At 37.9% G+C, this 26,887-nt stretch overlaps 1 protein-coding gene and 1 non-coding gene across 3 annotated transcripts in view; both read right to left on the minus strand.

Annotated features, from left to right (window-relative positions):
- LOC118906416 (meiosis 1 associated protein) overlaps positions 1–10,306 on the minus strand; it is an 84,995-nt gene extending 74,689 nt beyond the window's left edge. For both annotated transcript variants that reach the window (XM_036873947.1, XM_036873946.1), the window contains exon 1: positions 10,022–10,306. In XM_036873947.1, coding sequence (XP_036729842.1) covers positions 10,022–10,261 — 240 coding nt within the window. In that variant the 5' untranslated portion in view covers positions 10,262–10,306. The remainder of the gene's footprint in view (positions 1–10,021) is intronic.
- A 10,413-nt stretch (positions 10,307–20,719) lies between these two features.
- Positions 20,720–20,826, minus strand: LOC118906536. The gene has a single exon (XR_005022518.1). It is a non-coding gene; the product is annotated as a U6 spliceosomal RNA (small nuclear RNA).
- Between the last annotated feature and the right edge of the window lie 6,061 nt (positions 20,827–26,887).

A 26,887-nucleotide genomic window follows, 5' to 3' on the forward strand; every position in this document is an offset into this window, starting at 1 on the left:
AAAAATTTTTTTTTTGGAATTTATACTGGTGTAAGCTGTGTGTATGACTCTAACTTAATTTCTTCCCACATGGCTATCTAGTTTGTTGAATAATTTTTTCAACTAATGTTAAATAGCATCATTATTATACACTAAATCCCCCCATGTTATTTGGGTCTATTTCTGGACTTTAAATTGTATTCTATTGCTGTTTTTTCAATTTCCAGTATCACACTGTGAATATCTGTTTAATATTTGAGAGAAAGAGTCTCTAGCTATTCTTGTTTGTTTTTTGTTTCTAATTTTAACTTTATTATCAAGATGTCTAGTTCTTCTGTTAGAAATTTTACTGGGAATTGCATTACATTTATAGATTAATTTAGAGATAACTGACATCTTTCTGGTCTGAGTCCTCCCAAGAACTAATGACTTTTCATTTGTTCAAGTCTTCTTCTGTGTTTCTCAGTAGCATTTTAATTCATATAAATCTTGCACATTTATTATTATTTTCATTCATAAGCATTTATTTGATCATTTTGGTTATTGTGATGAGAACTTTTCTGCCATTTTAACTTCTGGTTTGTTGTTCTGGAAGAATATAAAGGGCACTTATTATTATGTTTTAAAAAATAAATTTATTTATTTTATTTATTTTTGGCTGTGCTGGGTCTTCGTAGCTGTGCGGTCTTTCTCTAGTTGCGGTGTGCGGGGACTACTCTTCGTTGTGGTGCATGGTCTTCTTATTGCAGTGGCTTCTCTTGTTGCAGAGCACGTGCTCTAGGCACACGAGCTTCAGTAGTTGTGGCACATGGGCTCAGTAGTTGTGGCTCACGGGCTCCAGAGCGCAGGCTCAGTAGTTGTGGTGCACGGGCTTAGTTGCTCTGTGGCATGTGGGATCTTCCCGGACTGGGGCTCGAACCCTTGTCCCCTGCATTGGCAGGCGGATTCTTAACCACTGTGCCACCAGGGAAGCCCTAAAGGGTACTTATATCTGTATTAATATTTGTACCTCATCATTGTCGTGAATTCTTTTGTTGTTTGAAGTAATTTTCTAGTTGATTCTTTTGGGTTTTCTAGATATATTACCATTAATCTGCAAATGACGATCATTTTCTCTTTTTTTTTTTGGCCATGCCGCGGGGCATGTGGGATCTTAGTTCCCCGGATCAAACCCGCGCCCCCCTGCAGCAGAAGCGCAGAGTGTTTTTAACCACTGGACTGCCAGGGAAGTCCCTCCTTTCCTTGTTTCTATATTCTAACTTCTTTTTTATGTGTGCAATTATATTAGTGAAAATCTCTAAAATACTGTTAGATAACAGTGATGATAGCAAACTTACTTGTCTTACACAGGAATATATTCCGTGTCTTTTCACTAAGTAAGATCTGGTTTTTGAGTTGTCATAGACATACACTATGGGAATAGCCACCTGTTCCTACTTTTTTAAGGTTTTTAAAAAAAAGATTGTATGTTGCACTTTATTAAACACCATTTTTCAGTATGTATGGAAATAAACACGATAATATTTTTCTTAGATATATTAACATAGTAAACTATATTAATAGATTTCAGTACTGCACCATTTCTGCATTCCTGTAGATGATTTTTTTAATATGAGCTGGATTCTATTGTTAATACTTTATTTGGGATGTTTAATAGATAGTCATAAGTGAGACTGGTCTGTAGTTTTCCTTTGCTGGATTTTAGGATCAATATTACATTATCTTCACAAAAAGAATTTGGAAGGATTTTTTTTTCTTTCTGTGGTATAAAATGATTAAAAAACTTAACAATCTGTTCTTTAAAAGTCTGGTATTATTCCCCTGCAAAACCATTTGGTTCCAGTACTTTATTTTGGGGGAGGGTAGTTCTTTGATAACTTTCCCTATTCCTTTTATGGGAAATGGCAGGTTTCTGTCTCTTCCGAATTCACTTTCGGTAATTATATTTTCATGGAGAATTATGCATTTCACACAAGTGTGGTTACTGTCTCCTTATCTTATTTTGTGTATATGTGCCTTTTCCCCCTGTCCTTTTCCTAAAACTAAGTTAACTAATGGCTGATCTATTTCCTATTTTTTCCCCAAAGAACAAATTTGGATTTAGTCATTTGTTCTACAATTTTCTATTTTCATATTCATTATTGTTTGTTTTTATCTTTATTATTTCCTCCCTTTAGCTTTCCTTAAGCTTGTTTTTTCTTTTCTTCTTGAGTTGCTTGCTTCATTTATTTTCAGTTTTTCTGGTTTACTAATATAAAATAATGAAATTTATATAGTTTAAAGATATGAATTTTTCTCAGCATTAACTTTTTTTGTATCACATAGGTTCTGATATGTAGTGTTTCATTATTATTATTTCCTAGATATACTGCAATTTTTGCCTGATTTCCTCTTTGATTCAAAAGCTATTAAACAGCTGAAAAATTTCCAGGTGGTAGTGACTTTTTGTTCTGTATTTGCTATTTATTTCTAGTTTTATTGCATTGTATTCAGAGAATGTTGACTGATCTACTTGTACTTTTTGGAATTCATCAAAGTTTTGGGGTTTATTTGTGGCTTAACATACGGTCAACTTTTGTGACTATTCCATGAGCACTTCAGGAAGGTGCAGATTTCTTTCATACATATATTTCTTTAAAAAATGTTGATACTATGTTATTTGGTACACTGGTATTCAAAACTGATATATTTTCAATAGACTCTCCCTCCAACAAGCTCTCTTACTGAATATATTTCTTATGCTCCTCTTGATAATTCTCTACTCTTCTCTGCTTTGTGTCCTAGCATTAAAGTGCCATTCTTAGTCGTGTTTAGTGCTTTTTGCTCTAAATTCAATGATGTCTGATATTAAAATCATGCTTTTTGTTTTTTTATTACGGGGCTGCACTTGCCTAGTATACCTTTGCCCTTCCTTTTATTTTCAACCTTTCTGAATCACTTTGTTGTAGTCTCTTGAATACAGCAGAATTTTGTTTTGCAATCAAATCTGTTTTTAAAGTACTTTAATAGGTAAGTTTAGTTATTTTTAGTTATATTATTTTAAGGTATACACTGTTTTCGTAGCTTTTGAAAAATCACTATACTGTGTAAATTTGTTTGCTCTATATATGTTTTCCTTGCCATAATTAGAAAGGTTTGTATTTGTTTTAGGGGTTATCTTTATAATTCCATGTTTATATAATTCCCCTAAGTTATTTCTTTAGCAATATCCATTAATGAGTGATGAAAATCTCCACTATACAATGATAAAAATTGTATATTTCCTTTTCTTACTCTCCCCACCCTCCTGCAGCACTCAATTACAGTTTATTATCTTTATTGGAGTTTACCTGAACACTATTTAATATAATATATTCTTTTTTTTTAAAATTTATTTATTTTATTTATGGCTGTGTTGGGTCTTCGTTTCTGTGCGAGGGCTTTCTCTAGTTGTGGCAAGCGGGGGTCACTCTTCATAGCGGTGCGCGGGCCTCTCACTATCGCGGCCTCTCTTGTTGCGGAGCACAGGCTCCAGATGCACAGGCTCAGTAATTGTGGCTCACGGGCCCAGTTGCTCCGCGGCATGTGGGATCTTCCCAGACCAGGGCTCGAACCTGTGTCCCCTGCATTGGCAGGCAGATTCTCAACCACTGCGCCACCAGGGAAGCCCCAATATAATATATTCTTATTATTTGCCACTTTTAAATGATTCTATTGAAGATCAGCTAGTAAGGATAAGAAAATAAATGTAATAGGCAAATTAGACCACTACTGGTCCTCAAATACCATTGTAGATCATATATGATTTAAATAACTTCTTTGTTCTCATGAAAAGGTAAAAGAATTGGTAAAATCTTCACAGTAACGGAATTCTTCTGAAACTCTGATTTGAGAGATTAATCATTTTGGTCAAATTTCTTTATATTAAGGGCACAATGGATATAAAAGGAATTCTAATATTTTAATTATAATTCCTTTGTCAAGATTTCTCATAAAAAGTTCAGAATTATTTTATTATACTCATAAATTAAATATGAGGAGATAAATTGAGGTGTTCAATTTAGGCAAGATTTCCTACCTGCTGTCTTCCTCCACTTACATTTTGAGCTAACTCTGCAGATAGAAAACGTCAGATACTTAGATAGGTCAGATAAAATGGATTTAAGGTAATATTTTTTTCTTTAAACAAAGATTGGACTGTTCCATACATAAGGTAATGGCATTGTTTCAGTGATTTTCTTGAGCTTTTGACCATGGTTGAACTTACTGTTCTTTTGGATGGAAATTTTGGCTTGCAATTTTTCCTGAGTTACCAGAGGTTGTTTTTAGTCTAGAACCATCTGTCTTTCCTAATGGAGTGAATAAGGGGTCAGGGGATTCATCTAAGGCCAAATGTACTGAGGAGTACCAGAGGCATAGAACATAGTCAATTGAAGAAGGAAATGAAATCCTTTTACCTTTGTTTGGGACATGAGCTCATCTCCCAAAAAGCCTCCTATGCTGAATATCTTCATTTACCCTTCCAGATCACTCTCAACTTTTCTTTATCCCTATTGCCTGACAGAAGATAGATATCACAGCCAAATGTGGTCATGGGACAGACATGCACAAGGAAAATGGCACAATAGAGGAACATACTTGCCGTATGGTCGTAAACATCACTATCACTTTCACTCTGTCCTCAGTGTACTTGTAGGAAACTCCAGTTTTATGGAGTGAGAGTTGTACATTTTGTTTATCCATTGACCAGTTAACAGACATTTGTAGCTCTGTTGTTTAGTGGGTACACATTTAAGATTGCTGTCTTTTGTTGGATTGACTCTTTTTTTTCTTTTGGAAAATTTTTTTTAAAAAATTATACATGATATACAACGTTGTGTTAGTTTCAGGTGTACAGCAAAGTGATTCAGATACAGTTGTGTTAGTTTCAGGTGTACAGCAAAGTGATTCAGATACATATATATGTATATACACATATATATATATATTCTTTTTCAGATTCTTTTCCATTATAGGTTATTACAAGATATTGAATATAGTTCCCTGTGCTATACAGTAGGCCCTTGTTGTTTATCTATTGTATATATAGTAGTGTGTATCTGCTAATCCCAAACTCCTAATTTATCCCTCCTCCCTTTCCCCCTTTGGTAACCATAAGTTTGTGTTCTCTGTCTGTGGGTCTGTTTCTGTTTTGCAAATTCATTTTGTATCATTTTTTTTAGATTCCACACGTAAGTGGTATCATATGGTATTTGTCTTTGTCTGACTTACTTCATTTAGAATGATAATCTCTAGGTCTATCCATGTTGCTGCAAATGGCACTATTTCATTCTTTTTTATGGCTGAGTAAAATTGTATATATATACCACATCTTCTTTATCCATTCATCTGTCGATGGACCCTTAGGTTGCTTCCATGTCTTGGCTATTGTAAACAGTGCTGCTATGAACACTGGGGCGCATGTATCTTTTCAAATTAGGGTTTCCTCCAGATATATATGCCCAGGAATGGGATAGCTGGATCATATGGTAACTCTATTTTTAGTTTTTTAAGGAACCCCCATACTATTCTCTGTAGTGGCTGCACCAATTTACATCCCCACCAACAGTGCAGGAGGTTCCCTTTTCTCCACAACCTCTCCAGCATTTATTATTTGTAGACTTTTTTTGATGGCCATTCTGACTAGTGTGAGGTGATACCTCATTGCAGTTATTTGCATTTCTCTAATAATTAGCAGTGTTGAGCATCTTTTCATGTGCCTGTTGGCCATCTGTATGCCTTCTTTGGAGAAATGTCTATTTAGGTCTTCTGCCCATTTTTAAAATTTATTTATTTATTTTCAATATTGAACTGTATGAGCTGTTTGTATATTTTGGAAATTAAGCCCTTGTTGGTCGCATCATTTGCAAATAGTTTCTCCCATTCTGTAGGCTGTCTTTTCATTTTGTTTATGGTTTCCTAGTTTGATTTGGTCCCATTTGTTTATTTTTGCTTTTATTTCTTTTGCCTTGGGAGACTGACCTAAGAAAACATGGCTACAATTTATGTCAGATATTTTGCCTATGTTCTTTTCTAGGAGTTTTATGCTGTCATGCTTTATATTTAAGTCTTTAAGCCATTTTGAGTTTATTTTTATGTATGGCATAAGGGAGTGCTCTAACTTCACTGATTTACATGTTGCTGTCCGGCTTTTCCAATACCACTTGCTGAAGAGACTGTCTTCTCCATTGTATATTCTTGCTTCCTTTGTTGAAGATTAATTGACTGTAGGTGTGTGGGCTTATTGCTCAGCTCTCTATTCTGTTCCATTGACCCGTATGTCTGTTTTTGTGCCAATATCACAGTTGTTGTTGTTGTTTTTTTTTTGTGGCTGCACCACATGGCATGCAGGATCTTAGTTCCCTGACCAGTGTTGAACCAGTGCCCCCTACAGTGGGAGTGTGGAGTCTTAACCACTGGACCACCAGGGAAGTTCCCAGGCTCTTTTGATTACTGTAGCTTTGTAGTATTGTCTGAAGTCTGGCGGGAGGGCACGGGGTGGTTATGCCTCCAGCTTTGTTCTTTTTCTTTAGGATTGCTTCAGCAATTCTAGGTCTTTGGGGTTCCATATAAATTTTAGGACTATTTGTTCTTGTTCTGTGACTCTTTTTATTATTATGTCTACTTAATTTGATATATTAATAATGTTTTGATTGTTATCATGGTATATCTTTTTCCATCCTTTTACTTTCAACCTACTTTTATTGTGTTTGAAGTTAGTTTCCTGTAGATAGGATACAGTTGGGTCATGCCCCCACCTCTGCCAATCTCTTTTATTTATTTATTTATTGCCATGCCGTGCAGCTTGTGGGACCTTATTTCCCCAACCAGGGATCGAACCTGGGCCCCTGTCAGTGGAAGCACAGAGTCCTAACCACTGGACCACCAGGGAATTCCCTCTTTCTTTTAATTGGTGTATTAAAACCATTTACATTTTTAAAAATAAATTTTTTAATTTTATTTATTTAATTTTGGCTGCTTTGGGTCTTTGTTGTTGCATGCGGGCTTTCTCTAGTCACGGCAAGTGGGGCCTACTCTTCGTTGCAGTGCATGGGCTTCTTACTGTGGTGGCTTCTCTTGTTGCGGAGCATGGGCTCCAGGTGCATGGGCTTCAGTAGTTGCAGCATGCAGGCTCAGTAGTTGTGGCTTGCGGGCTCTAGAGCACAGGCTCAGTATTGTGGTACATGGGCTTAGTTGCTCCGTGGCATGTGGGATCTTCCCGGACCAGGGATAGACGCCACCAGGGAAGCCCATAAAACCATTTACATTTAATGTAATTATTGGTATGTCAGCCTGTTGATTTATTTGTTGCTTTCTGTTTGTTCCCTCAGTTTTTCATTTCTCTGTTTTCTTTTACCTATCTTCCTGTGGGTTAATTGAATATTTTCTTAGAATTCCATTTTGATTTATCTATAGTGTTTCTGAGTGTATCTCTTTATATAGATTTTTTAAGTGGTTGTTTTAAGTATTGCATTATACATATACATCCTTATCACAGTATACTGGTGTCAATATTTTACCATTTTGAATGAAGTGTAAAAACCTTAATTTCCTTTAAGTCCTTTTATCCTCCCCTGTTTATAATGTAATTATCCTAAATAGTTCCTCTATATACACTAGCACTAACAACCATATCAGACAATGTTATAATTTTTGCTTCAATTGTCAAATATAATTTAGAAGACTCTATAGAAAGTCTATTATCTTTATTCATATTTTATTCTTTCCATTCTTCTTTCTTCCTTCCGGATATTACAAGAGTCTTTCTTTTATAATTTCCTTTCTGATTCGAGAACTTCCTTTAGCCATTCTGTTAAGGTAGGTCTGTTGGTGACAAATTCTTAGTTTTCCCTCATCTGAGAATATCTTGATTTCTGATTCATTCCTTAAGGATATTTTCACTGGATACAGAGTTCTAGGTTAACAGTTCTTTTCTTTCAGCATTTGAAAAATGTGACACTTCCTCTGGCCTTCATGGTTTCTAATGAAAAGAATCTATCATTACTTGATTGTTTCTCCCTTATAGGTAAGGTGTCAGTGTCCCGCTCTCAAGAGTCTTTCTTTGTCTTTAGTTTTTAGAATTGATTATGATGTGTCTTAGAATGGATTTCTTTGTGTTTATTCTGTTTGGGGCTCCACCAGCCTCTTGAATCTTTAGGTTTATAACTTTTGCCAAATTTGGGAAACTTTCAGTGATTATTTCTTTAAGTATTTGTCCAGCTCCACCCTCCTGTCCCTTTCCTCTTGGACTGTGATGACATAAATGTTAGCTCTTTGTTATAGTCTCACAGATCCCTGTGGCTTTGCTAATTTTTTTTTAAAGTCTCTTTTCTCTCTGTTGCTCAGATTGGGTAATTTCTATTCTGTTTTCAAGTTCCTCTGTCCTCTCCATTTTGCCCATCCATAGTAGATTTTTGTTTTTAAAATTATGGGTATTGCATTTTTCAGCCTAAAATTTCTATTTGGTTTTTCTTTATACTTCTATTTCTTTGGTGAGACTTTATATTTTTCCATTTGTGCAAGCACGTTCATAACTGCTTGTTGGAATATTTTTATGATGGCTGCTTCAAAAGCGTTTTCAGATAATTCTAACACCTGTGTCATCTCAGTGTTGGTGTCTGTTGTCTTCTCATTCAAGTTGGGATTTTCCTGGTTCTTGATAATCATGAGTGATTTTTTTTGTGTGTGTGTGTGTATTCTGGACATTTTGGGTATTATGCTGTAAGACTCTGGATCTTGTTTAAATCTTCTGCTTTAGTAGGCCTATTTTGACACTGCACCAATGGGAGAAGTGAGGTTTCCTGTCACTTCTCTGTCAGGTTGGGGTGTGACTCTATTTGGCCTCTAATTACATCCTGGATTACTGGGATGTAATTACTGTCAGGTTGGGGTGTGACTCTATTTGGCCTCTAATTACATTCCAGAAGGGAGGGTGCCTTGTTACCTCTGGGTGGGGGTAGAAGTTCAGGTTCCTCAAAGGCCCCCCCACTGACACCCTGGGGGTAGGTAAGCTTCATTACCATTAAGCGTTCCACTAGGAAAAATGTCCTAAAAGTCCTGGCTTCCCACTAGGACTTCACTGACACCATCCTGCCTTGGAGATAAAAAGATGCCTCACTGCCACTTCCCACATGGCCTCCTCTGACACCACCTCAATAGGGAGGGGGAGAGATAGAAACCTTGTTAATGTTGGATGGGTTGGAGGGAGTCCAGGCTCCCACGTGGCTTCCATGGACACTATGTGGGAGGAGGTCTTATTCACACCAGGTAGGAATCAAAGTCCTGGCTCCCCATGAGGTCTTTTCTGACTATCCCAGCAGCATGGCTGCCTCAGGAAGAGGATTTACTAGAACCCCTGAAGTCTTTCCCACCCCTGAGCTTCTGAACTTTGTAAAGGGGAGAAAGTGAAGATCTGAATTTGTTTGAGGAGGAAAAGAGATAGTTGTCTTTGTGTGAGAGAGCTTTGTAAAAGCATTGCCCTTAGCCCAGCCTTTGCCTTCTGAAACTCTAGGGGGAGTTTCACCTGAGTCCTATGTGGAAGTATAGAGAAAAAATATTTTCATATTTCTGCACAGTTGGGGCTTTCTGAGCAAAAAATCCTGGAACCTGGGTTAAAGGACAAGTCTTAGAAACTTAAAGGGTGATAGAGTAGCCAGAGACCGCTAAAGAAATTTAGAGATTTACTTCCCTGTGTTTACATTTCAAAGAGGGATGAAAGAGGTCAGTTGCTTACATTCCAAAGGACTGTAAATGCCAAAGTTTCTCTCCCTCTCTCAGGAGTGGAGGTGGGGGGTAAGATGTAGCCTATATACACTCCCATATTAATAATTTTGGGGTTCCTCTTCTGCAGTACAAATCCCCCATGTGTAGGATGACATCGGCTCTTTCTGTTGCCTGTGGGGTATGGGGTATTGGGTATGGGGAATGGGCACAGTTATTACTGTAAGAATAAAAACTGTGATCTCTGCTCCAGAAACCTCATATCTGCTCTCAGGATAAAATGAACAAATATAGATATACTCACCACAAAGGGGAGGATGCACTCATGCTGATTTTGTACAACGTATAAGCTGAAGAGGGACATGCGGCTGGGGCCCATCAAGCTGCAGGCTAGAGAGAAAAAGTTCTGCAGAGCCTCACAGAGGTTGGAGCAGAGGTCAGCCCAGGATGGTAGAGCGATATGCACAATGAGAAGCCTTGGAGGTTGCTGGTAAATCTGCGTGGAATTACACGGCCCTTTACTAGTAGTTTGCCCATGATACATGGCAGCCAGACCAGGGGTGGAACTGTAGCCACCACTTTGATATTCTCTACACCTATAGGGAAGAAAAGAGAAATCACTGGCTTTCATAAAACTGAAAGTTGAAACAATGAACACAGGTCTAGGGGACTAAGTCCAGAAAGGAGTCAAACTAGGTACTAACTCAAGCTTCTCTAGGCTATCCCATCTTAACAGCTGCCAAGGGATCTAGATGTTTGCCTATAAAGGCTGAGAATGCTTAGAGATGTTGAGTGGAACTAATCAAAAAGTCAAACTTCAGTCTCAAAGTAAGCTATTTGCCCTCATGACTTTGTTTCTTTATTGGCATTGTACTATATTATAATTTGTTTCTATGACTGCCTCTCATAATGTATTGTGAGCTTCCCAAGGACAGAGAACCTGTCTTGTCAACTCTATTTATCAAAGCTTAGCAAAGTGTTTATTTGGTACATAGTAATTCTTAAAAATGAAAATATAACCACATTTTCCCCTTCAAAACCCACTCAAGACCCTTTATGACTTGACCTTCAGCCTTATTAGAGGCTTTGTTTACCTCAAGTTTTTTACTTAAATGAAACCAAATATACCATTCACTTCAGTGCATTTGCTCTTGCTGTTTTCTCTACCTCCAACATCTTTGCTTTCTTTCTTTACTTACTACTTACACTTATCCCCAGGGCTCAGATTTGGAAAGGAGAACAAATGAGAACTTGGAACAAACATCAGGAATGAGACGGGAACATCATTATAAATCCTCAAACATGGAAAAGATTACAAGAGGATATAATGAACAACTTTATACCAGTAAGTTTAATAAAATGGACAAATTCCTAGAAAACCATATTTAACCAATACTAAACCAAAAAGAAAATTTAAAAACCTAAATAGTTTATAACCACTGAAAAAATTTAATTGGTAGTCAAGTATGTTCCCACAAGTAAACTACAGGGCCACATGATTCCACTGATGAATTCCATATTACTCTCAAAGACCAAGAATTTCAATCTTAAACAAATTCTTGCAGAGAATAGGAGAGGAACACCACTCATTTAATTTTACGAGGTTAGCATGACCTTTGATACTAAAATCAGATAATTTTTTATAAGAAAAAAAATTATAGGACAATCTCATCCATGAACTTTAAATGTAAAACTTACATTTTTAGATGTAAAAATCCTAAGCAAAATATAAGCAAATTGAAAAACAGCAATATATAAAAGGAATAACACATCATGACCAAGTTGGGTTTATCTCAAGAACATAAGGTTGACATAGCATTAGAAAAAGTCACTGTAATTCATCACGTTAAAATATTAAATGAGAAAAATTATATGATCATCTCAATAGATGCAGAAAAACAATTCATACATGATAAAGAATCAGTCTTAGTAAACTAGGAATAGACGATAGGAATAATCTGATAAAATATGTTTACAAAAATCTAGAGCAAATATCATTCTTAATGGTGAGGCTGAAAGTGTTCCATCCAAGACAAGGAGACGGTTATCATCACTTCTATTCAACACAGTAGTGAAGGTAGCAATAAGGCAAGACAAATAAATAAAAGGCATTGCAATGGAAGACATAAAACTGTCATTGTTTGCAGATGATATGACTGATTGTTTATATAGAAAATCTAAAAGAATCTACAGACTTTTATAATTTCATTCTTTTCCCCAAAGGTCTCATCTTTTATTAAATTTTATTCTTAGAGATCTGTTTTTTCTAATGTTAATTTATAATGACATCTTCTTAAATTCCATTTTTTGTTTTGTTGCTAATGTATAGAAATAAAATTGATTTTTGTATAATGATGTTGTATTTCACAACACTGCTGCACTCTCTTACTAGTTATAATAATTTATCTGTAGATCCTTTTTGTTCACAATCATTCATCTGTGAATAACGACATGCACCAGGATACATGAACAAAGTCAGATCATAGCAGCAAAAAGACTATTCATAATAGTCTTATTCACAATTACCCCACATTGCAAACAACACAAATTTCAATCAACATTAGAATGGATAAATTCTGCTATATTCACACAACGATGACAATGAATGAACTAGAGTTACGTGCAACGACATGGATGGCTCTAAGAAACATAATACTGAATAAAAGAGCAAGACACAAAGAATACATATAGTATGATTCCATCTACATAGGTTTTAAAGACAAGCAAAAATATATTGTTTCGGAATGTGTACATTATGCTAAAACTATTTTTAAAGAACAAGGAAATGATTATCACAAAAATTTAGGTAGTGATTTTCTCTAGAAAGGGAGGAGGGCATTATTAGAAGGGACAAAAGGGGAGGTTCTGGAGTGTTGGCAATGTTCTATTTCTTGACCTTTATTGTGGTTACATGGGTGTTCACTTTATAATTATTAAAGTATATATTCATATCTTATGAAATTTTCTCTAAATATGTTATATTTAATAATAAAAATATTTCAAAAAGAACATTAGGACAATCATAAAAGAATATATTTTTTAGATTAAAAAAATATGTCTACACCTCTGGGAACTGAAATGATTCTGTACTATTGTGTTTTAGCTAAAGAATGCAGGGAAAATAAAAGCGTCTTTGATTTTCCCTGGGTCTAAGAGAAAGATATCAATATTTATGACAATTTTCAGAAACACTTTGGAATTTAGGATTTTTATAAGTGATCCAAGAATGCATAGATAGATGTGTTTCTCAAAATGAATCTGTGAAGTTATTCCCCTTCAGACTTTCCTTTTTGGATAGTGGAAGTCAGCATTTGTTCATTCAACAATTTTTTATTGAGCTCCAGTTGTGTGCTGTGTACTGCTGAACAAATAAATAAATGAATATGCTAATCTACTGAGAGTAACCTTGAACTAGAAATTCAAATCAATGAGTAATATATTTACCAAGAAAGCACATATCATAAGTATCTCTTAACTATACTTTTAAATTAAGTACCTAAGACCAATGCAATGCTGAATTTCAGCCTGACACACAGACAGATTCACAGACAAACAAGCACCCAGACAAAGGCCTTATTTGATGTAGAATGAGCTTCTATGTCCCCGGTCCACCTTCCCTCACATCTGAAACTCTTGTCATTTTAGAGTATAGGCACTTCTTATTTTGCATGGTTCCAATATACACAAATCTCGGTTACTACAATTTAGTTAATTAAAGTCAATCCCCCATCAACATGGTTCTAATTTCAGTTACCATGGAATATTAACTATAATTACATAAAAGTACAAACCACAGCTAGCTCTTTAGCCCACAAATCACTACATAAATAAGAGATACACATCATGATCAGTGATCAATTATGTCACTTCTTTCAAATTCTGTTGGTGACTGGTCACTGCAGATCTCTTATTCAGGTTAAGTACAGACAGCAGAGTGTAGTTTTACTTCCTTGTTTCGTAGTGATAAACCCACATTGACATCTTACAAAAATAGATAATTGAAAGAGGGAATTGGCCAAAAAAGATGAAAGTGTAGCCAAGAAACAATAAGTGGTAAGGCTGAAAGTGAGAGTTGAATTGAACATAAATGAACAGAAGAAAGAGCTAGAAGAAATAGACTCTAGACAGGCAGAGAGAGGAATTTAGTGAGGTGAACTTATCAACATAAATGAGGAAAGTGGTTATGACAAAAAGTATGAAGATGTCTCAGAAAAAGTGCCATCGGCAAAAAACTTCATATAAAAGGAACTCTTGGAGATATTTTACAAAATTGAAAGTGCAAAGGATAAAATGTTGGAAGCTCATCCAAGCTTAGCAAGGAATATAACATTTTGGTAAGGCACAGAAGAGATGCTTGCTTGAGATGCTTGAGAAGAAGACAAGCACAAGCACTATTCAAACTATTCTTGATAAGTTTTTTTACAAAGAAAGAAATACTTTCTCAATGTTTCTAATGTTTTCAATGACAGTGTGCTAAACAGATTCTAGTTTTATTATTTTTCAATTCTCTGTACATTTATAACTGACAGTAAGAGAATTTCTAATGTTTTGACAACAATTTTGAGAGATCCCGGAACAGATGTAATTGTTCCCATTGATTATTAGGATCACTTTGAATGGTTTCAGCTTCCACAGTCATTTTTAGATCCCACACTTGTGTGCAATTCCAACACTGTTCTTTAAATGAGGTAAAAGGCAGCTCTCTTCCTTATACTGTCAAACGTGATCAATTAATGCACCTGATGTGTCTGGGCATAGTCTTAAGGAGCACCTGACTATCTGTGATCCTATGCTCTCCACTTTTGACAAGAACGCCCACTTATTGGTGTCCCCCTTCAAACTGGTTAAATCTCGGCCTTGAACCACCAAAAGCCATCAAGTTACTCCCTTACCAAAAACCCTTCAATGGCTTCCAATTACACTTGGAACAAAATCTGAAATCCCTACCCTGGCTCCGAAATTCTGCATGTGTCTCCTTCCCAACTCTCCATCCTCATGCCATGCCCTACCCGGCCAACCCCCCTCCCATCCTCCACCCTCCTAGCCCCTGGCACGCCCTTCAGCTCCACAAAGGCGGCTGGCCTCTTGCTGTGGAAGAGCAAAAATGATTTTCGTGGGCCCTCCAATTTCATTTCCGCCCCCCTCACGTAAGGAAAAACATAAAACAAAACCCCTTTTCTTCGGCCCTAAGGTTTCACTGTTTTCTTTGGTCTTTACAAGTTAATATATTTCATGGGCCCCCCCAAAGTGTCGTGGGCCCTCAGCACGACGCCTACGCTGCCTGACGGATTGGCCACCCAGCCCCCAGGCCCGGGAGAGTCGGCGGAGGAGACTCGGCTCTGCCGCTCCTGTCCTCAGAACCGCTTGCGGAGGGCGGGGTCGGACGCGGCGGACCTGGGCCTCCGGGCGTCAGGCCTCCCCGGCAGCTGCCCATGTCTGCTCGCCAACACCCTCCCCGCCAGCATCCGCTTGAGGGCCGGCCCGAGATCGGCCCAAGTCCTTCCTGCGAGGCGCTGCCCGTGGCCGTCCTCCCTGACTGCGGCCCTCAACCCTGCTCCTACCCCTTTCTTCGCGAAGGCAAAGCCGCGGCTACCTGGCCCTTCCGGCTCTCCACGTCCGCCTGCGCTGCGAGGGCGCCCCCTTCAGGCCGGGCGGCTCATTGCGGGCGCCGCCTCAGGTCCACCTCAGACTGCACCTCAGGCCCGCCTTCTTCAAGGCCTGGGTGCCAGGGGAACAACCCTTCTTTGGTGCTAAGGTAGAGTTTTGGATTTCTGTTGAGAATATTATGCTAAACCTGACATTTCATCAAGCTACCCCTGCCCCATGAAGCATTCCAGTGGTACCCCCATCATGTTCCTGGGCTTAACCTTTCTCTTCCACATCATTCATTCACTCATTCAGTCAGTCACTCTTTTTTTCTTCCAACTTTATTGAGATATAATTGACATACAGTACTGTATACGTTTAAGGTGTACAGCATAATGCTTTGACTCATATACATCATGAAAGTTTTACCACAATAAGTTTACTGAACATCCATCATCTCACATAGATGTGAAATTAAAGAAATAAAAAACATTTTTTTCTTGTGATGAGAGCTCTTAGGATTTACTCTCTTAACTTTCATATATAACATACAGCAGTGTTATTTATATTGTACATTACATCCCTAGCACTTATTTATCTTATAACTGGAAGTTTGTACCTTTTGACTGCCTTCATCCACCACCACCCACCCCCACCCGCCTCCAGCTCTGGTAACCACTAATCTGAGCTCTTCTCTATGAGTGTGTTTCTGTGTTTTTGAAGTATAATTGACCTTCAACACTATGTTAGTTCCTGTTACCCAACATAGTGATTTGGTATTTCTATACATTTCAAACTGAACACCACAATATATCTAGTTACCATCTCTCACTGTAGATAGATATTACATAGTTATTGACTATTCCCCACACTGTGCATTTCATACCTGTAACTCATTTATTTTGCAACTGGAAGTTTGTACCTGTTACTCACCCTCACCAGTTTCTTTCCATGCCCCCCCACCCCCGTCACCTCTGGCAACCACCTGTTTGTTCTCTGTATCTATAACTCTGTTTCTGTTCTGTTATGGTTGGTTGTTCATTTGTTTTGCTTTTTAGGTTCCACATATAAGTGAAATCATAAAATATTTGTAATTTTCTGTCTGACAATATTTCACTTAGCCTAATACCCTCTAGGTGCATCCATGTTGTTGCAAGTGGCAAGATTTCATTCCTTTTTATGGCTGAGTAATATTCCATTGTATATATGTGTGTGTATATCTATCTATATATATATATCTATATATCTATATAGATATATATCTATATATGGCATCTTCTTTATCCATTCATCTATTGATGGGCTCTTGGGTTGCTGCCATATCTTGGCTATTGTAAATAATGCTACAATGAACATAGAGATGCATATATCTTTTCTACTTAGTGTTTTCATTTTCTTCAGACAAATACTCAGGAGTGGAATTGCTGGATTGTATGGTAGTTCTATTTTTCATTTGTTGAGGAATCTCTATACTGTTTTCCATAGTGCCTGCCCCAATTTACATTCCCACCAACAGTGTATAAGGGTTCCCTTTTCTCCACATCCTTTCCAACACTTGTTATTTGTTGTCTTTTTGATAATAGCCATATTGATAGGTGTCAGGTGACATCTCGTTGTGATTTCTATTTGCATTTCCCTGATATTAATAATCTTTTTTAAAAAATAAATTTATTTATTTATTTTTGGCTGCATTGGGTCTTCATTGCTGTGCACGGGCTTTCTCTAGTTGTGGCAAGCGGGGCCTACTCTTTGTTGTGGTGCACGGGCTTCTCATTGTGGTGGCTTCTCTAGTTGCGGAGCATGGGCTCTAGGTGCATGGGCTTCAGTAGCTGTGGCTTGAAGGCTCTAGAGGACAGGCTCAATAGTTGTGGTGCATGGGCTTAGTTGCTCTGCAGCGTGTGGGATCTTCCTGGACCAGGGCTTGAACCCGTGTCTCCTGCATTGGCAGGCAGATTCTTAACCACTGCACCACCAGGGAAGCCCAATATTAATAATCTTGAGCATCTTTTCATGTGCCTGTTGCCCATCTGTATGTCTTCTTTGGAAAAATGTCTATTTAGGTCCTCTGCTATTTTTTTTCTCTGCCCATTTTTTAGTTGGACTGTTTTTTTGATATTGATTTGTATATTTTGAATATTAATCCCTTATCAGATATATCATTTCCAAATATCTCCCATTTAGTAGGTGCCCTTTCTGTCTTGTTAATACTTTTCTTTGCTCTGCAAAAGCTGTCAGTTTACTGTAAAAGCTTTTCAGTTTGCTGTAGTCCCATTTGTTTATTTTTGCTTTTGTTTCCCTTGCCTGAGGAGACGTATACAAAAAAATTGCTGAGATTGATGTCAAAGAGCATACTGCCTGTATTGTCTTCTAGAATTTTTATTGTTTCATATATTACATTTAAGTCTTTAATCTATTTTGAAATTATTTTTGTGTATGGTGTAAGAGAGTAATCCAGTTTGATTCTTTTGCATGTAGCTATCCAGTTTTCCCAGCACCATTTGTTGAAGAGACTGTCTTTTCCCCATCGTATATTCTTGCTTTCTTTGTCATAGATTAATTGCCCATATAAGTGTGACTTCATTTCTGGGCTCTCTATTCTGTTCCGTTGATCTATGAGATTGTTTTTCTGCCAGTACCATACTGTTTTGATGACTGTAGCTTTGTAGTGTAGTTTGAAATGAGGGATCATGATATCGCCAGCTTTGCTCTTTTTTCTCAAGGTTGTTTTGGCTCTTCAGGGTCTTTTGTGCTTCCATACAAATTTTAGAATTATATTGGTAGGGATTGCATTGAATCCGTAGCTTGCCTTGGGTAGTGTGGTCATTTTAACAATATTAATTCTTCCAATCCATGAATATTAATTCTTCCAATCCATTCTTCCAATCCAATTAATTCTTCCAATATATGAAAGATCCATGGTATCTTTCATACACCATGAAAGATGGTATATCTTTCGATCTGTCTGTGTAGTCTTCAATTTCTTTCATCACTGTCTAATAGTTTTCCAAGTACAGGTCTTTTACTTCCTTAGTTAGATTTATTCCTAGGTATTTTATTCTTTTTGATGTAGTTGTAAATGGGATTTTTTTTCTTAATCTCTCTTTCTGATACAGTAGTTTGTTCTTAGTGTATGGACATGCAGCTGATTTCTGTAATTAATCTTGTATCCTGAAACTTTACTGCAACAGTGATGAGCTCTAGTAGTTTTTTGGTGGCATCTTGTGGATGTTCTATATATAGCAGCATGTTATCTGCAAACAGTCACAGTTTTACTTTTTCCTTTCCAATTTGGATTACTTTAATTTCCTTTTCTTGCCTGATTGCTATTGCTAGGGTTTCCAATACTATGTTGAATAAAAGTGGCAAAAGCAGACATCCTTGTCTTGTTCCTGATCTTAGAGGAAACGCTTTCATCTTTTCACCATTGAGAATGATGTTAGTTGTGGGCTTATCATGTATGGCCTTTATTATGTTGAGATATGTTCCCTTTATATGCACTTTGATGAGAGTTTTTTTTATAATTTATTTTTTCAGTTTATTTTATTTATTTTCTTAATTAACTTATTATTTTTCAATGAGAGTTTTTTATCATGAATAGATGTTTAGTTTTGTCAAACTTTTTCTGCATCTATTGAGGTGATCATATGATTTTTATTCTTCAATTTATGAATTTGGTGTATCACATTGATTAAGTTGTGAATATTGAGTTATCCTTGCATCCCTGGGAAAATCCCACTTGATCATGGCGTATGATCCTTTTAATGTATTGCTGAATTCAGTTTCCTATTATTTCGTTGAGGATTTTTGCATCTATGTTCATCAGTGATATTGACCTGTAATTTTCTCTTTTTTTGGTGATATCTTTGTCTAGTTTTGGTATCAGGGTGATGCCTGATTTGTAGAATGAGTTTGGAAACATTTCTTCCTCTGCAATTTTTTCGACTAGTTTGAGAAGGATAGGTGTTAACTCTTCTCTAAATGTTTGGTAGAATTCTCCTGTGAAGCCATTTGGTCCTGGACTTTTTGGGGGGGGAGTTGTTTTGTTACTGATTCAATTTCATTACTGGTAATTAGCCTGTTCATATTTTCTATTTCTTCCTGGTTTACTCTTGGGAGATTGTACATTTCTAGGAATTTGTCCAATTCTTCTACGTTGTCCATTTTATTGGTGTATAATTGTTTGTTGTAATCGCTTATGATTCTTTGTGTTTATGTGGTGTCAGTTGTATCTTCTCCTTTTTCATTTCAGATTTTATTGATTTGGGCCTTCTCTCTTTTTTTCTTGACAAGTTTGACTAAATGTTTACCAATTTTGTTTATCTTTTCAAAGAACCAGATCTTAGTTTCACTAATTTTTTTCTATTTTTTTTTTTAGTTTCTATTGCATTTATTTCTGCCCTATCTTTATGATTTCCTTCTATTAACTTTGGTCTTTGTTTATACTTCTTTTTCTAGCTCCTTTAGGTGTTAGGTTAGGTTGTTTATTTGGGCTTTTTTTGTTTCCTGAGGTAGGTTCGTATCACTGTAAACTTCCCTCTTGGAACTGCTTTTGCTGCATCTCATAGATTTTGTATTATTGTGCTTTTATTTACATTTGTCTCCAAGTTTTTAAAAAAATTTCTTCACTGATCCATTGGTTGTTTTGTAGCATATTGTTTAGCTTCCATGTGTTTGCATTTTTTTCTTGTCTCATAGCGTTGTGGTCAGAAAAGATGCTTGATATGATTTCAATTTTCTTAAATTTACTGAGGCTTGTTTTGTGTCCTAGCATGTGATATGCCCTGGAGAATGTTCCCTGTGTACTTGAAAAGAATGTGTATTTTGCTGCTTTTGGATGGAATGCTCTCTCTATATATCAATTAAGTGCATCTGATATAATGTGTTACTTAAGGCCAGTGTTTCCTTATTGATTTTTTTGGGGGGGATGGGTCTGGATGATCTGTCCATTGATGTAACTGAGGTGTTAAAGTCCCCTACTATTAATGTGTTACTGTCAATTTCTCCCTTTATGTCTGTTAGTGTTTGCTTTATGGATTTAGGTGCTTCTATGTTGGGTGGATATATATTTACAATTTTTATATCTTCTTGGATTGATCCCTTGATCATTATGTAATGTCTTTCTTGTCTCTTGTTACAATCTGTTTTAAAGTCTGTTTTGTCTGAAATAAGTATTGCTACCCTGGTTTTCTTTCTTTTTTTTTTTTATTGAAGTATATTTGATTTACAATGTTATGCCAATCTCTGCTGTGCAGCAAAGTGACTCAGTTATAGACATATATACATTCTTTTTAAAATATTCTTTTCCATTATGGTTTACCCAGGAGATTGGATATAGTTCCCTGTGCTGTACAGTAGGACCTTGTTGTTTATCCATTCTAAATGTAATAGTTTGCATCTACCAACCCCCAATTCCCAGAAAAATATGGAACGCTTCATGAATTTGTGTGTCATCCTTGCACAGGGGCCATGCTAATCTTCTCTGTATTGTTCTAATTTTAGTATATGTGTTGCCGAAGTGAGCACTACCCTGGCTTTCCTTTAATTTCCATTTTCATGGAATACATTTTCCCATCCCCTTACTTTCAGTCTCTGTGTGTCTTTAGATCTAAAGTGAGTGTTTTGTAGGCAGCATATATATGGGTCTTGTTTTTGTATCCATTCAGGCACTGTGTTTGTTGATTGGAGCATTTAGTCCATTTACATTTAAGGTAATTATTTATGAGTATGTATTTATTGCCATTTTGTTCATTGTTTTTGTAGTTCTTATTTGTTCCTTTCTTCTTTTGTCCTCTTGTGATTTGATAACTATCTTTAGTGTTGTGTTTGGATTTCTTTCTTCTTTCCAGGTGTGCATCTATTATAGGGTTTTGGTTTGTGGTTACTGTGTGTGTGTGTGTATACACACACACACACACACACACACATATATACATATAATCATTTTAAGTTGCTGATCTCTTAAGTTCAAACATATTTTAACAACCCTGCATTTTTACTTCCCCCTCTATGTTTTACAGTTTTTGATATCATATTTTACATCTTTTTGTTTTGTGTATCCCTTAACTACTTATTGTGGATATAGATGACTTTACTATTTTTGTCATTTAACCTTCCTACTAGCTTTATATGTGATAGATTTACTACCTTTACTGTATATTTGCCTTTATCAATGAGATTTTTCCTTTCATAATTTTCAAGTTTCTATTTGTGGCCTTTTCTTTTTCTCTTAGAGGAGTCCCTTTAACATTTCCTATAAAGCTGGTTTCGTGGTGCTGAACTCTTTAGCTTTTGCTTGTCTGTAAAACTTTTGATCTCTCCATTGAATCTAAATGAAAGCCTCTTTGGGTAGAGTATTCTTGGTTGTAGGTTTCCCCCTTTCATCACTTTAAATATATCATGGCACTCCCTTTTGGCCTGCAGAGTTTCTGTTGAAAAATCAGCTGATACACCCCCCTATTTTTTGACCAGTAAAGAATTTTATTAAGGTAGAGGCCAAACAACTTGCTTCTTTGAAAATTTTCACTTAGGAGACCAAAATTTAAGAATTCTGTAGATGAAAATTATTTTTAAAAAATAGGCCAAAATGAAGAAAATGAAGAAATAGTACTTTTAAATGGAAAAGGCATTTGAAAATTGCCATTTCCCCTCTTCATATAATACAAACTCATTTAAAATATTTTTCTAAATGTTTTACTATTAAAGATGTATATAAATTGTCTAACACATTTTTAGTTTTTTTAAACATCTTTATTGGAGTATAATTGCTTTACAATTGTGTGTTAGTTTCTGCTTTATAACAAAGTGAATTAACAATACATACACATATATCCCCATATCTCCTCCCTCTTGCATTTCCCTCCCACCCTCCCTATCCTACCCCTCTAGGTGGTCACAAAGCACCGAGCTGATCTCCCTGTGCTATGCGGCTGCTTCCCGCTAGCTATCTATTTTACATTTGGCAGTGTATATATGTCCATGCCACTCTCTCACTTTGTCTCAGCTTACCCTTTCCCTTCCCCGTGTCCTCAAGTCCATTCTCTAGTAGGTCTGAGTCTTTATTCCCGTCCTGCCCTTAGGTTCTTCATGACCATTTTTTTTTCTTTTAGATTCCATATATATGTGTTAGCACACGGTATTTGTTTTTCTCTTTCTGACTTACTTCACTCTGTATAACAGACTCTAGGTCCATCCACCTCACTACAAATAACTCAATTTCGTTTCTTTATATGGCTGAGTAATATTCCATTGTATATATGTGCCACATCTTCTTTATCCATTCATCTGTCAATGGACACTTAGGTTGCTTCCATGTCCTGGCTATTGTAAATAGAGCTGCAATGAACACTGTGGTACATGACTCTTTTTGAATTACGGTTTTCTCAGGGTATGTGCCCAGCAGTGGGATTGCTGGGTTGTATGGTAGTTCTATTTTTAGTTTTTTAAGGAACCTCCATACTGTTCTCCATAGTGGCTGTATCAATTTACTTTCCCACCAACAGTGCAAGAGTGTTCCCTTTTCTCCACACCCTCTCCAGCATTTATTGTTGTAGGTTTTTTTGATGATGGCCATTCTGACTGGTGTGAGGTGATACCTCATTGTAGTTTTGATTTGCATTTCTCTAATGATTAGCGATGTTGAGCATCCTTTCATGTGTTTGTTGGCAATCTGTATATCTTCTTTGGAGAAATATCTATTTAAGTCTTCTGTCCATTTTTGGATTGGGTTGTTTGTTTTTTTGATATTGAGCTGCATGAGCTGCTTGTAAATTTTGGAGATTGATCCTTTGTCAGTCGCTTCGTTTGCAAATATTTTCTCCCATTCTGAGGGCTGTCTTTTGGTCTTGTTTATGGTTTCCTTTGCTGTGCAAAAGCTTTTAAGTTTCATTAGGTCCCATTTGTTTATTTTTGTTTTTATTTCCATTTCTCTAGGAGGTGGGTCAAAAAGGATCTTGCTGTGATTTATGTCATAGAGTATTCTGCCTATGTTTTCCTCTAAGAGTTTGATAGTGTCTGGCCTTACATTTAGGTCTTTAATCCATTTTGAGTTTATTTTTGTGTATGGTGTTAGGGAGTGTTCTAATTTCATACTTTTACATGTACCTGTCCAGTTTTCCCAGCACCACTTATTGAAGAGGCTGTCTTTTCTCCACTATATATTCTTGCCTCTTTTATCAAAAATAAGGCGACCATATGTGTGTGGGATTATCTCTGGGCTTTCTATCCTGTACCATTGATCTGTATTTCTGTTTTTGTGCCAGTACCATACTGTCTTGATTACTGTAGCTTTGTAGTATAGTCTGAAGTCTGGGAGCATGATTCCTCCAGCTCTGTTTTTCTTTCTCAAGATTGCTTTGGCTATTTGGGGTCTTTTGTGTTTCCATACAAATTGTGAAATTTTTTGTTCTAGTTCTGTGAAAAATGCCCTTGGTAGTTTGATAGGGATTGCATTGAATCTGTAGATTGCTTTGGGTAGTAGAGTCATTTTCACAATGTTGATTCTTCCAATCTAAGAACATGGTATGTCTCTCCATCTGTTTGTATCATTTTTAATTTCTTTCATCAGTGTCTTATCGTTTTCTGCATACAGGTCTTTTGTCTCCTTAGGTAGGTTTATTCCTAGGTATTTTATTCTTTTTGTTGCAATGGTAAATGGGAGTGTTTCCTGAACTTCTCTTTCAGATTTTTCATCATTAGTATAAAGGAATGCAAGAGATTTCTGTGCATTAATTTTGTATCCTGCTATTACCAAATTCATTGATTAGCTCTAGTAGTTTTCTGCTAGTATCTTTAGGATTCTCTATGTATAGTATCATGTCATCTGCAAACAGTGACATCAGCTGATGCCCTTATGGGAGTTCCCCCAGATGTAACTTGGTGCTTGTCCCTTGCTGCTTTTTTTTTTTTTAAGATTATTGTTGATGTGGACCATTTTTAAAGTCTTTATTGAATTTGTTACAACCTTGCTTCTATGTTTTGGTTTTTTGGCTCCAAGGCACTTGGGATCTAGCTCCCCAACCGGGGATTGAACCCACACCCCCTGCATTGGAAGGTGAAGTCTTAACGACTGGACCACAAGGTAAGTCCCTCCCTTGCTGCTTTTAATATTCTCTCTTTATCTTTAATTTTTGCCATTTTAATTACAATGTTTCTTGGTGTGATCCTCTTTGAGCTGATCCTGTTTGGGAGTCTTTGTGCTTCCTGGACCTAGATGTCTGTTTCCTTTCCCAGGAAGGGAAATTTTCAGCTATTAGGTCTTCAGATATGTTATCTGCCCTTTTCTCCCTCTCTTCTCCTTCTGGGACCCCTAAAATGTGAATGTTACTATCCTTGATGTTGTCTTAGAGGTCTCTTAAACTGTCCTGACTTATTTTTATTTTTTTCTGTTCAGCCTCAGTGATTTCTACTACTCTGTCTTCCAGCTCACTGATCCATTTTTCTGTATCACCTATTTACTGTTGATTACTTCTAGTGTATTTTTCATTTCAGTTATTGTATTCTTCATGTATATTTGGTTGTTCTTTATATTTGCTAACTCTTTGTTTAAAACTTTTAACTTCTCATTCTGTTCATCCAATCCTTTCCTGAGTTCTTTGAACATATTTATGATCATTACCTTGAACTCTTTATTGGGTAGATTGTCTCTCTTCACTTCACTTAGTTCTCCTTCTGGGGTTTTATCTTGTTCCTTTGTTTGGAACATATTCCTCTGTCATCTCATTTTGCCTAGTTTGCTGTTTTTATTTCTGTGTATGTGGTAGGTTGGTTATATTTCCCAACCTTGGAGAAGTGACTTTTTGTAGAGACATCCTATGCATCCCAGCAGCAATTGCCCTCTGGTCACCAGAGTTATGCTGTGGGGTGCCCCCTATTTGTGCTGCATGGGTCCTTCTGTTGGGCAGACTACTGTGGGCATTCTGGTAGGTGTGGCTGGCCCCCACTCTGGTTGGTTGCCAGGCTTGCATTGTGCAGAGGCTGCTGGCCACTGGTGGGTGAGGCCAGTTTCTGGAGTGGGTGGTTGCAGGGCTGGGGGCGGGTCCTGGATCTAGTGTCAGCCTGCTGGTGGGTGGGGCTGGGCCTCAGGGGGTCCCAGGTCTAGTGCTGGGTCACTGGTTGGTGGAACCAGGTTCCTGGGTCTCTGACTGCAGGGCCCTTGGGGTGGGTCACAGAGCTGGTGTTGGGCTGCTCATGGGTGGGGCTGGATCCTGGAGTGGCTGACAAAAGAGCCCATGATGTCCCAGTGCTTGTGTTGGCCTGCTGATGGGCAGGGCTCGAGTCCAGAGTCCTGGGGCTGGTGCCTGCCTACTGGTGCATGGGCTGGGTCCTGACATGGCAGGCTGAGAGGCTGAGTTCCTGCACTGTGGTGGGTGGAGCCAGGTCCTGAGGTCTCTGGGTTCAGGGCTTTGGGTCCTGGAATTGGTATCAGCCCACTGGTGGGCAGGGCCAAGGCCAAGGGGTCCTGGGGTTGGTGCCTACCCACTGGTGGGTGAGGCTGGCCACCGGGCTAGTGCCAGCCCACTGATAGACAGAGCCATGTCCCAGGGTCTCTGGCTGCAGGGCCTTGGGGGGTTCTGGGGCTAGTGACTGCACACTCGTGTTCAGGGCCTGGTCCTGGGCCCTCTAGTGGACAGAACTGTGTCCAGGGGTGGCTGCAGGCTCAAAGGGTCTTAAGGCAGCAGGCCTGCTGGTGGATGGGGCTGTATCTCCACCTGGCTAATTGCTTGGCCTGACACATCCTAGTACTGGTGCCAAAAGGCTGGTGGGTGGGGCAGGATCTTGGTGCTAATAAATTAGAGGGCAGATTCCAAAATGGCACTTACCAGCACCAGTGTCCACATGGTAGAATGAGCTCCACAAAATGGCTGCTGCCAGTGTCTATGTCTCTAGTTGCCTCCAGCATCTCAGGGAGGCTCTCCAAGATCAGCAGATGGGTCTGACTCAGGATACTTTCTTTTTTTAAAAAATTAATTTATTAATTTATTTTTGGCTGCATTGGGTCTTCATTGCTGTGTGTGGGCTTTCTTTAGTTGCAGCGAGCAGGGGCTACTCTTTGTTGTGGAGCACGGGTTCTAGGCGTGAGCACTTCAGTAGTTGTGGCACGCGGGCTCTAGAGCACAGGCTCAGTAGTTGCAGCGCACGGGCTTAGTTGTTCCATGGCATGTGGGATCTTCCCAGACCAGGGCTCGAACCTGTGTCCCCTGCATTGGCAGGCGGATTCTTAACCACTGTGCCACCAGGGAAGTCCCAGCATACTTTCAAATTACTACTTCTGCCCTGGGTCCCAGAGCATGTGAGATTTTGTGTGCATCCTTTAAGAATAGAGTCTCTATTTCCCACAGCCCTCTGGCTCTCCTGAAAGTAAGCCCTGCTAGCCTTCAAAGCCAAATGTTTTGGGGGTTCATCTTCCCAGTGCAGGACCCCTGGGCTGGTGAGCCTGATGCGGGGCTTGGACCACTTGCTACTTGGGCAGGACCTGAGAACCTCTGCTATTGTAATTATCCTCCTGTTTGTGGGTCACCCACCCAGCAATATGGGTCTTGACTATACTGCATCTCCGCCCCTTCTACATGTCTTGTTGTGGTTCCTT

Source organism: Balaenoptera musculus, chromosome 13 (genome assembly GCF_009873245.2).
Source record: "Balaenoptera musculus isolate JJ_BM4_2016_0621 chromosome 13, mBalMus1.pri.v3, whole genome shotgun sequence".
Lineage (NCBI taxonomy): Eukaryota > Metazoa > Chordata > Mammalia > Artiodactyla > Balaenopteridae > Balaenoptera > Balaenoptera musculus.